Raw genomic sequence first — 11705 nt, forward strand, 5'->3', positions numbered from 1 at the left:
TTATTTTTAAGCATTGTTCTGCAGTTTTAAGGGTTTGTTCCGCCTAGTTTCAGCTTCTTCAGCAGCTTTCTGTCAAATCATTCAGCAAAAAAGCATTCACACTGCATTTTCACAGGNAAGTAACAATGTATGTGAAGAATGAATGTGGGGACATTGATCCACTTTGTGTTGGGGAACACATAACAGAGTCTCAGTATGGAATAGATAACCATTACTTTGCCATCATCAAAGTCTTGGTTGCTGTTACTACACCATCAGGCAGAAACACATAGCACGTTTAAGTCATTGGTCTATGGTATCACCGAGCATCGCTCTCATTCCAACGAGACATCCTCGCAGTTATCGCGAGAGCTCAGGTTCTAAGGCGGTTCTCTTTTTTTCCCCCCCGTGACGTGACCGTGGGGTACAGACCGGCGTGAACGGTGGTAGTTTTCGGACAGTTATCATTCCTTTGTGTCACCGAATCTTCTCCAGTTCTTCATGACTTCTAAGGGGAGGCTGAACAGCAGCAAAGCTACCAGGTAGGTTAAACCAGACTCCGTTCTGGAAGCGTTAGCCTGTTAGCTTCTCGTCCTCATGGTGGTTGTGGAGATCATTGTAAACTCATGTTTTTAGCCCAAAATGTTTGTTCATCCCCACTTACAGATGGGATTACTCATATGACTAACATATGTAATCTTTGTAAAACTTTTGTCTCGTCTCAGTAACTATTTTATTTTCATGCCTAACGCAAATGGCGTTCGTGTCAAATCTCAATGATTTTTGCGTTGACTGTGCTTTATCCCTGTTTCACACTCCCTCTGTTGTGTAATGTTTTAAATTTCTACAATACCTCCTGATAATTCGGGGAGCCTCTGAAGCCTTTCTGCTTCCCAGGCTATAAAAACACATGTTTAAACTATAAACATTTGGTTTTTAACATGTAACCCTCTGTCTAGATAACAGAACACCGAAGTATAGAACCTTATTGTCTAATGTAAGGTTGAAGGGCTTAAAGGCAGACGTTGACATTTTAATCAAACTAAAGGCAGCCGGGTGACTTCTCTATCTGCTGACTGGAAGAGGAAACTACTAGTTCTGCAGCTGAGAACCTGTCCACAAAAATAAAATCGGCCTGCTGACTGGCATGTTATTTTGTTGTTGTTTAACGTGACTGGTCATAAATGTTATGATTCACTGGACTGATGAATGTTGGCGGTGACCCCGGCTCAGCCTGTGAACCTGCTGGTCGCCGGTACCATCACTTCTACCCGGCCTGTGAACCTGTTCCCCTGTTGTGAATGTACGTGCTGTCATGCAGACTGTAATGGCGGAGACTCTACTCACAGAGTTCAACAAAGAATATCGCGAGAACAACGCTGTGGAAAAATCATCCATAATAACGCGAGAACTCAAATCTGCTCGTCGTTTTTTTTTTTTTTTTTTTTAAATACTATTGCAGTTTATATACAACAAATTAAGGAAAGCAATAAGCTTTGAGCTGTTTATCTCGGGAGTGGGCGATATTTCAGTGAAACTGTTTAAATTACAACTGAGAAATCTGCAGCTTTACTCCTTTCGCTACAGCACTGAAGTTTTTAAAGCCACTTTTGCATTTATAGAAAATGGATTTATTATTAAAACTGTTGAGTTTAATGTTTTTAAGGCTGTTCTCAAAAACATTGTGTTCTGCTGACTCTAACAAATATCTGCTGTGAACCCAGTTTTTTCTGCACTGATCCAGGTTTAAAACTGCTCAGTTTTCCTTTACCCAACCAGGTTAAAATTCTCAGACCTGTAGGACTTTGAATGTGTGGTTTTTTTTTTTGTGGTTCTGGATTACTATGTGCATAAAAAAAACCTGATCGGATTTGATGTCTAGACAGGTTCACTATAAAAGATGGGCAGAGATGGCAAGTTTATTATTACTAACAGAACAAAGTTTTTCCGCTGGGATCAGCTGACTGACAGCTCCGCTCTTCATGATAACAAGCCTGTTGGGGTCAAGTGGTCATGCTGCTGTAATTGCTCAGGCTAAGTGTTTTATTATCAGGAGCTGGTTGAGCCATCAGCTGACACTGTTTACAGCTGATATGGAGCAGCCACCGCACCCTGAGGCCACGCCCAGAGAGCTGACTTCAGACAGATTCACAGGGTTCCTGAGCCAGGACCACAGTCCTCTGGGTTTATGGGGTTCCTGGAAACTCTTATGAACTCTTCTTTGATTAGTAAGACCAAGCACAACTAGAGTAAAAGTAAAGCTTGCCTTTCATATGTTGCAACCCTGTAATCTATGGATGGGTGCATGCAAAAGTTTGTCTGACCCAGTCCTTGGCTGCAAAAACAAATTCGGTGTAGAAATGCCTTCAAAGCCCTTTAAGCCTGATAGAAATCCTACATGTTTCTCCAGAACCTGCTGACTTGTGGTTTAATCCCAGTGCATGGTACTGAGCCACTGGCTCTCACCAGTCAGAGCACAATGCAGAAGTGTGCACAAACAGCTGAGTCAGCAGCTGGGCTTTATTCCCATTGTTCCAAAACAGTTGGGCCACTTCTGACCACTGGGCTTGTCACAGGAAAAACAACCAGGTCAGAAATGGGAAGTAGATGTAAAGAACAATTTGCAGTTTTAGAAAATGAGAAACTCACATGCTGCATGGAACTTCTGTTTATCTGAATGCCTCAAATGAAGAGGCATGTAGGCGTACGCAGTATCCTATGGACCACTTTAACCTGTTTGTTACAAGGGGGAGACTATGAAGTTCTGATTCCTGTCAGGAAAATCTGTCTTATCAGTTTATCTGATCCCACATGTTTCTTGGTTTAACCCTCATTTTGGCCTTCTGGTACATGTTTCCGGTCTGTTGTCCAGGATGGCATCAGAGGAGGTGGCAGCGGTGAGTGGACTGAAGCAGGTACAACAGGCCCAGGATCAGCTGGAGAACACCATCAATGGCGTGCTGAAGGCTGAGCAGCAGCTGAGGGAGAACACCAGGGAGGTCAGTGTCTCCTATTCTAAAACTCCTGCCTTTCAGCTTGAATTCACCTGTTAACTTCATTATATACACAGAACAGAACATGGCCTCTCTTGTTTTCACATCTCAACGAAAACATCAGGATGGCAGCAGGTGTGATACTGTCAATTATCTATCCGTGAGACCGGAGGATGGAACTGTTTGATCGGAGTGACTGCGCTGTCAGGTTATTTCATTCATGACAAGATTAACACAGGAAGCAACACTTTCTGCTGTAGATCAAGCTGTTCTGAACAAGTTCTTCCCTGGTTCTGTTGATCTCTGGTAGACTGAAGTAGAGTCCACCTCTGTAGGACTAATTTGGTACAGCTGTTTGTCTGACCAATCAGGTGAATGGAGGTGTTGACAACTTCATCTCTGACTCAGTGTTTGTGGTCTGACAAACCAGAGCCACCAGCAGGTGGTGTGGGTTTATTTTTTAATAATAAAGACTGTTGGTGAGTCAACAGGGGAAACGACAAAGAGAGGGGGGGGAGGGGAGGGGGGGGCAGGGTGTGGCACGGACTACATAAAACGGAGCAAGAGAACCAGTTGCAGCACTCTGGACTCCTGGATCTGCAGCTCTGTTGTCTCTGCGTGAGTTGATTGAATCTTTTAAAATGCTGATTTTGGGGCAGGCTATCATCATAAAGTTGTGAAGCTTGTCTGTGTTAGTTCTGAATATTCCAGCTAGTTCTGATGCTTCCAGAACTTGGTTTTTGATCTTTATAAGTAAATCTGAATTTAAAGTTTGTTTTTTGTTTCACAGATGGTTCTGTGTTTATGATGACTATATTACAAAGTGCCCCAGCTTTCTCTTGTTGTAGGGAAGTGAGGCCAGCAGGACTATATTGCCAAAAGTATTCACGTGTCCCTTCACTGAGTGACATCCTATTCTTAATCCATAGGATTTATATGATGGCTTTGATGCACTAACAGCTTCAACTCTTCTGGGAAGGCTTTCCACAGGTTAATGGGAATTCTTGACCGTGCTTCTGGAAGAACGGTCATTTGTGAGGTCGGACACTGATGGACGAGAAGGCCTGCCTCGCAGTCTCTGCTCTAACACATCCCAAAGGTGGTCGATCAGGTTGAGGTCAGGACTCTGAGAGTTTGTGCAGGCCAGTCAAGTTCTTCCATACCAATGTCTTTATGGACTTTGCTTTGTCCAGTCATGTTGGGTCAGGAAGGATCATCCCCAAACTGACAATTTCATACTACCTACTTTGTGAGAACAAATGTGTTTGTATGCAGAAGCAGTCAGTTCCTTTCACTGGAACTAAGCAGCTGAGCCCAACTTCTGGAAAAACTACCCCACATCATAATCCTCCCTCCATCAAACTTTACACTTGGCACAATGCAATCAGATAAGTACTGTTCTCCTGGCAAACGCTAAACACTCTCCTGGAGTGCCAGATGAAGAAACACAATTCATTCCTCCAGAGAACAGCCCTTTACTGCTCTAGAGTCCAGTGGCAATGTGCATTGCACTTGGTGACATGAGGCTCTCACTGGCCACATGAAGTTTGTAGCTACTGACTCTGCAGAATGTTCGTAACCTCTGTGCACAATGCTCCTCAGCATCCTCTGAGCTCGTTTTTTTTTTTTTTTACATGGCCTACCACTTTGTGACAGATTTCCTGTTTTTCCCGATCACTTCCACTTTTTTATAATGCCACCAACAGCTGAATGTATCAGCATCCAGACTAATGTGTACCACCTGTGACTTTGCTCCCAAACCCCCAGGTACGCTCTGAGCTGCAGAGCTGTGTGAGCCGCCAGCAAGAGGCACTGCGCTGCAGGGAGGTGTGGCTTCTGGGTCAAATTGAGCTGCTGGAGCAAGTGAAGACCGAGACACTGCAGCAGCAGCTGCACCAGCTACAAAGGGTAAGACAGTGGGTGCATACTGTTTAACAAATCTTTATATGAGGGACTAAGTATTAATGCATAAATTCTCTTTACATAGGAATATAAGGTTTTTGTATTTGGCCTTGATAAACTTTAAAAAGGTCACAACATAATGTAGCCAATGAGACTGTTCACAGCACAATACTCATTGGAAAGAAAATCAGTCAAGAAAAAATTTGTGGCATGTTTAGTTGCAAGTAATGGTAATTGATCTAAATTTGGACAAGTATCTTTACTGTTTTTTGTGTTTCAGCTTCGTGGTCAGTTTGACATGATTGCCCATCAGCTGCAGAACTCTAACAGCAACAACAACCTGAACAACCAGCTGATGTCCTGCATGGAGAAGTAAATGCACCTGGACCTCCCCCACACACTCTTACCTGCTGGTCCAAACCTGACATACTACTTGTGTTTTAGATGTCTCTTGGCAGAACCAGCTGCACATTAACATCCAGCCTGGCCTGACTGCTACTTTTTGGTTTTTGTTTCCTCCTGTACCTGCAGGTTGTCCTCTCTGAGCCTCACCCCTGAAGAAACACCTGAGATGAGTTTCCATGCAGACGCACGCTCCCTGAGGCAGGCCATCACATCATTTGGGAGCATCACAGCACAGGTAACACTGTTCTGACTGTTGCATGACCTCTGACAGGGGTTCTGAAGCTGACTGGGTTCTGTTCTTCTGTTGGCAGCTGGTGGAGGGGGTGTCCTGTCAGAATGCCATACATCATAGTGCTCAGGCACAGAGTTGTCCATTCACAGAGAAACTGGTAAGTTGGTGCCTTCTGTTGTGGTTCCTGGTCTGTTTCAGTGGTTCTACAGAGCCTCTAATGTTTCTGGTTCTATCTGCAGAAGTCGGAGGCAACAGCTCTGAGCCAATGGCTGCTGGGAAACCGCCCAGCAAACAGCAGCCCTCCGATTGGTTACCAGTCCAGCAAGAACCCTCAGGATTGGCTGCTGGCACGCAAAGAAACAAAGGTGAGCCTCCTTTCACAGAATTTCCTCAGGGTAGCACTGTCCTCCAACTGGGGGGACCTGGCCTACAGGTAGTGGCCTTACAGGTGAACCAGTTCAACAGAGCCAGACTTTAGAAACTGTTACCTTGATGAAGGGGCAGGTTGACCTCTGACCCTCAGCTCACCTGGCTCATTTATGGAACTTGTTTGTGGTTCACCTGTCAGTTTTGTAGGTTTACGTTGAACTCAAAGTAGTTCAGACCCATGAGAATGTGGTTCCATAGGACCTGATTTCTGACTCCGTTCCAGACTTCCTGCCCTGCCGTGGCCTCTGTGGACTTCCTGCAGGCCTGGGGTCAGCTCAGAGACCTGGAGGCATGGCTTCTGAAGGACCAGAATCAGGTGAGCAGGGAGAGGACTAACAGTAACTGCAGCTCAACCTTCTCCATTGAGAAGATTGACGAGTCAGAGCTCATCGCTGATGAACATGAGGAAGAACTGGGTGACTGGTTCGTCACCCCACCCACTATTACTACGGAGGTGGTGTCAGACACAGAGCGTTGGTGTAGGGTTCTGAAGCCCTTTGAGGAGACTTGGTCCTCCAGTGAGTGGCTGTCGGAGGCAGGCCACCCTGCTGCAGATTGCACCTCCTGCTGCCAGACCACAAAGGCCCTGGAGATTGAGAACCTGGGCCAGCTGAAGTGTCTAAAGACCCCACCTGCCTCCCCAGCCCCTGCAGCCACCCTGGAGTCATGGCTCCAGCAGGTGGCACCAGTGCAGCAGACCTGTAGAGCCAATGAGCCTTGTTCCACCTATGCTGACTGCATCTGCAACGAGAACTGTGGAAAGGAGGCACTAAACTGCTGGCTGCTGCAGCAGGAGGGACGGGACAAGAATGGGGTCCCCCTGACAAAGAATGCACCACCCACTTCCTCCCACAGAGACCAGGAGCAGAAGGTAAGAAGAAATGAGTCAAGAGTTAACTTTTTTATTATTATTGGAGGGGTTCTAACTGACTTTTCTGCAGGTTCAGGCAATCCTGGAGGCCTGGCTTCACCCCTGCACAACCTCCCCTCTCACCAACTGGGTGAGTCCAGAGGAGACCTTGAGGAGGGTCCACAGCTCCCAGTTTTTGTCCCCATTCCACAGTCCGCTGAATCCAGACATCTGGGTCCTTCCTGACATGACTCCAGGCTCAGGAGGTCCAATCTGTCCAGCTGAGGAGTCTGACAAGTGGCTGCTAAAGAAGAGCAAGGCCCAGGTAAGCTGAGATCCCCCCCCCTCCCCCCCCAACTGTTCAGACCAGTCTACTTCCTTTGTGCTGACCATGTACTTGCTGTTCAGGAGCATTTGGTTCTTCCTGTTGTCTGTGAGCTCTTCTCCTGTATGAAAGTGGGTGGAGACAAAGACAAGTGGCTGCACAGAGGTGCTGTCCAGGTGGGTTACCTGCAGCTGAAAGGCCTGCCTCACACCTTACAGCTGCCACTTTTCTGATCTCTGCATTCTTTTCCAGATGTGATGAAGACCATGGTGCTGCTTCTCTTCTGAAAGTCACTTTATCACTGATCACACATAATCTCATCGATCACACTTCACTGCTGCCTTCCTGTGACATCACCACCCAGAGGCTCTGCCCACCACTCTCTGGCCATATTATACAGGATTTAAATTTAGTTCCTTTTAGCCAATAGGAGAGCTTCTGGAAATGAAGATTAATGGGCATAGGGAAGGAGTTTTAAAAAGTGTGGGGCCTAGTTTATCTTTATTTTAATAGATATTTTCTGAAAAGTTTAAATTAGTCTACCAGAATGTGTGCATTTGTTCCTGCTGACATCAGTGAGACTTGCTGTCCAGACCACAGGCAGTTCTGTACACAGAGGAGGGACTGTTTCCCAGAATGCTTTGCTGACAGGCAGCCTGGTCACTTAATTGTTGTCAGCAGTGATTGGTGCTTTTTAATTGTATGGTGTGTGTGTGTGTGTGTGTGTGGGGGGGGGTGCAGGGCTTAAAATGTTTCTAATTCTCTGCTGTTATTCTTTACAATAATAAATAAATCTAATGACTTTTGTGTGACCTGGGAGCATTGTCTTTCATCTGGCAGGAGTGTCATATTGTTTTAATTGAAGCGGTCAGATGGTGCATTTAGGCAACCTGTTTATTCAGGAACTGAAATCAACCTCATGGGGAAGTGTCCTTAGGTCAGCCTTTTTTTTTTTTTTTTTCCAAAAAGATTGGATACAGCAACGCCAAGCTAAAAGGTTTTAAAATTTAGGATTTCAACTGTCAAATTTTAACTCAAAACATTAAAACGAAGATTTTTAAAAGGTTAAACTTCATGGGGTGTCCAAGGCATCATGTTCTGTCAAATCAACCTGAGTAAAAGTCATGTGGCTACAGTAAAGGAGGAAAAAGGCTGGCTGGACTTAACCCAATTCAATGTAGATGAAAAGGTGAACAAAACATCAGATGAGCGCTCTATCAGTATTTCGCATTTTATTTTGTGACTTCGTAACCACTTTGACATCTGATAAACCCTGTGGAGAAATCTGAAATTGATTTTAAAATTAAAGCAAAGACCAGTAAGGTGATTTTATTATTGGTTATGGCCCATCAAAGACAGCACTGCTCTGACTGACCTGGGGGCTGTTTTCTAAAAGTCTACAAGGGATGAAGTCAGGATTTTAAAGTCATCCAGCCTTAGTTTTAATGTCAAATTCCCATAATGGGGTGATTGTGTGGGCAGTGTTACCTCCTTCATTGGTGATGCTGAGGCAGACTGCTGTAGTACACTGAATAGGTAACTGTCTCAGTGGTTATAAGGTCATTGAAAGTTTGGGGAGGTGGGGGAGCAAGAGTACTGGTTTGATTTTTTTTTTTTTTGTCTAGAGTGATGTTATATTGAACTAGAGCCCCACAATTCACAAGAGGAACCCCCAAACTTTACAATAATGTCACACAGTCTGCAAGGAGTTTCCCATCCGGAGAGCCAGAGGCAGCTTGTACTGGTTTGACAGGCGGTGGTTCTTTTTTAAAAGGAGAACCTGAAACACAAACCTTCAAAAAACATAAACTCCACAGTCACTCAGCAGACTTTGGGTTGTAATTTTCACCAGGAGCTAAACTAACCACATCCATCAAACTTTCTTGTCCTTAGGGAGATTGAAGATTGACACAGCTGGTGGAGTTTTTTTGGTTCGTTTACACAATTAATCACAACAAATTGAATCATTTCACCCCCACACTATCTGTATTTGCTATTTACTGCCTTGTAGGTGTTTCTGTGTTTGGCTGAACACTTCCAAGTGATCATGGAAAATGGCAAAGAGACCCTAGTGATTTTTTCTGACTTGATTATGAATTTAAAATTAGTGTAATTTTTTTTAAATGACGGACAGAAAATAAGCACCTTTTATAGCTTTCTTTTCATTTCCCTTTTAATAATTTTATACCCTTTATGGCTCATATATATAGTGAAATGTAATTTTTGATTTATCTGTGATTATCATTGTTTTCATTTTTTAAACCACTGGTATGGTCACAATACCAGCTAATATTGATGTAAAAACTGCTGCTCATACCAATTTTGGACACACCTCAGTGACTGCAGTAAAATGGTTTTAACAAAGTTATTTTCAATATAATGAAATGATTGTATAAAGTTTCATGCAAATAGGTTTCTAGATATATGCTGATCAGTCCATTTTTAGATCATGTGCTGCATAAAGAAACATCCAGAATGACGACTGGTTCTCACATGAAAGAGAAACCTTTCCTACTTGAGTGGCGCCAGTTTTCAGGTGAAAGAGCTGTGTACAATGTTGTGTCCAAAGATTCAGGACTGAATACATCACAGCTTTATCATCGCAGACAACATTCCCCCACTATAGTCAGTGCACCCGTCTCCACCTTCCCAACGTTGCTGGCTCTACGAATGAGTTTGTTGATTCTTTGGAATCTGAAACCTTCAGCCTGCTGCCCCAGCACACAACAGCAAACAAGATAACACTGACCACCACAGACTCGTAGAACATCCTCAGCATTGTCCTGCAGATGTTGAACAACCACAGCCTCCTCAGAAAATAGAAGCAACTTGTAGTTGTAGTTTCTTGTAGTTTGCTTCAGAGTTCCTGGACCAGTCTAGTTTATTAGTCATGTACACCCACAGGTATTTGCATTCCTCTACAATGTCCATGACATTCCCTAGGTGGAAATACAGGTGCCTTCACCCTTCTCAGATCTGCCACCAGTTCTTTTGTTTCTGTCACATTGAGTTGTAGATGGTTCTGTTAACGCCATTTGACAAAATTCTCCACTGTTGTCCTGCACTCAGTCTCCTCTTCGCTGCTGATGCATCCAGCTACTGCAGAGTCATCAGAACATTTCTAAAGATGGCAGGAGTCCCATGTTACAAACCACTTAGTCCGACACCGTAATTTAGGTGCACATACTGTGGTCTGCCAGTCAGGTAGCTGGATATCCAAGACACGAGGGGAACCTCCACCTGCGTTGCTGTTACCTTCTCACTCAGTAGAGCTGGACGGATGGTATTGAAGGCCCTGGAGAAGTCAAAGAACATGACTCACCATACTTACCGCCTTGTCCAGGTGAGCGTACGCTCGCTTCAGGAGGTAGGTAATGGTGTCCTCAACTCCCAGTCAGAGCTGGTACGAGAACTTAGGGGGCCAGTGAATGACCTCCTCACTGGTCTGAGCTGCTCCAAAATTAGTCTTTCTGTGGTCTTCGTGATATTAGAGGTTAGTGCTTCAGGCCTGAAGTCCTTGTGGTCACTGGGGCGTGATACCTTTGGAACAGGCATGAGGCAGGACATCTTCCATAGCAGAGGGACCTGCTGCAGTCTTATGCTCATGCAGAAGATATGGTGAAGTACTCCACAGAGCTGGGGAGCGCAGGCTTTCAGAACCCTAGGGCAGATGATGTCCGGGCCTGCAGCCTTGCTGGAGTGGAGCTTCCTCAGCTGTCTTCTGACACAGTTATGAAGGACACTGTAGGGGTGACGGGGGGTGAGGAGCAGAGTCAGGCTCGGAAGGACAAAATGAAGTGGTGTGAAGAAGCTGGGGGGTGAAACAGTTGTGAGATGTGGACAACAGTAAGAGCTGAGAGATGGTGGAAGACGGGAAGAGTTGGATAGCTGTTGAAGAACAGATTAAGTTAACTGACCCGAGCCACACTGTTGTCCACAACTCTCTTTTTTTTAGACAAACTTTACATTCATCTTAAAGAACAGAACTGCAGTATGAGTCACACTTCCACTGATTATGTAAGCATTCACATGAAAAAACAAGGATTCCCTTTCCCACAGCAATGTTTTCACTACTGTGTGCCAGGATTAATAAATAAAATACACAACTTTACTTCTTTTAAGATCTCAATTTACTTTAGAGGCTTTAAATGCCTAAAGACATTCATTTTTATCTGATGCTCATTTAACATGAGCTGTGAAAAGTGTCATTCTTCCACATCAGCATCAGTTAATCTGCCATCGACCTCAGGTTTTTTTGTGGAAGTGGTAGGCATGCAGTTAGTGGGATTACATCAGTCTGGCTTGATGTTCATGAAACTGATTAAACCAGGATTACCTGGCCAGGCTTGATCAAGCCCAACTTTGTTGTTTTATCCTGAATTAGATAATTCTTTTTGTAAAACAGCTGCCTGCTGTCTGGAATAACAGCATCATCAGCCTCTGAGTGGTGTACAGATGACCATAATGGACAGTTCAGAGGAAGAAGTGAGCACAACTGGTAAATAAATCAATGAAATGTTGATTACTTTCTTTATTAAACATATTCCACCGTGTGTCAATTTTCTTCTTGTCAGAATCATGACTGAATTT

The 11705-nt window shown here is 44.4% G+C and overlaps 1 protein-coding gene across 1 annotated transcript; it reads left to right on the forward strand.

Moving 5' to 3' along the window:
• The first annotated feature begins 362 nt into the window (after nucleotides 1–362).
• On the forward strand, nucleotides 363–7862 carry ncoa4 (nuclear receptor coactivator 4). Its single transcript, XM_017435377.3, has 11 exons — nucleotides 363–521; nucleotides 2852–2978; nucleotides 4740–4880; nucleotides 5155–5246; nucleotides 5406–5514; nucleotides 5591–5668; nucleotides 5751–5876; nucleotides 6164–6811; nucleotides 6882–7115; nucleotides 7199–7291; nucleotides 7368–7862. Exons 1-11 carry the CDS (start codon nucleotides 481–483, stop codon nucleotides 7371–7373), a joined length of 1695 nt encoding a protein of 564 aa, XP_017290866.1. The 5' UTR covers nucleotides 363–480; the 3' UTR covers nucleotides 7374–7862.
• Nucleotides 7863–11705: the final 3843 nt, after the last annotated feature.

The sequence above is a fragment of the Kryptolebias marmoratus genome, linkage group LG22 (assembly GCF_001649575.2).
Source record: "Kryptolebias marmoratus isolate JLee-2015 linkage group LG22, ASM164957v2, whole genome shotgun sequence".
Taxonomy (NCBI): Eukaryota; Metazoa; Chordata; class Actinopteri; order Cyprinodontiformes; family Rivulidae; genus Kryptolebias; species Kryptolebias marmoratus.

Bases quoted from the DNA above. Each gene is read 5' to 3' on its own strand.
- ncoa4 (XM_017435377.3), top strand. From the start codon at position 481: ATGACTTCTAAGGGGAGGCTGAACAGCAGCAAAGCTACCAG. The intron at 5,247-5,405 runs GTAAATGCACCT...CTGTACCTGCAG, and splicing joins CTGATGTCCTGCATGGAGAA to GTTGTCCTCTCTGAGCCTCA. The intron at 5,515-5,590 runs GTAACACTGTTC...TTCTGTTGGCAG, and splicing joins TTGGGAGCATCACAGCACAG to CTGGTGGAGGGGGTGTCCTG.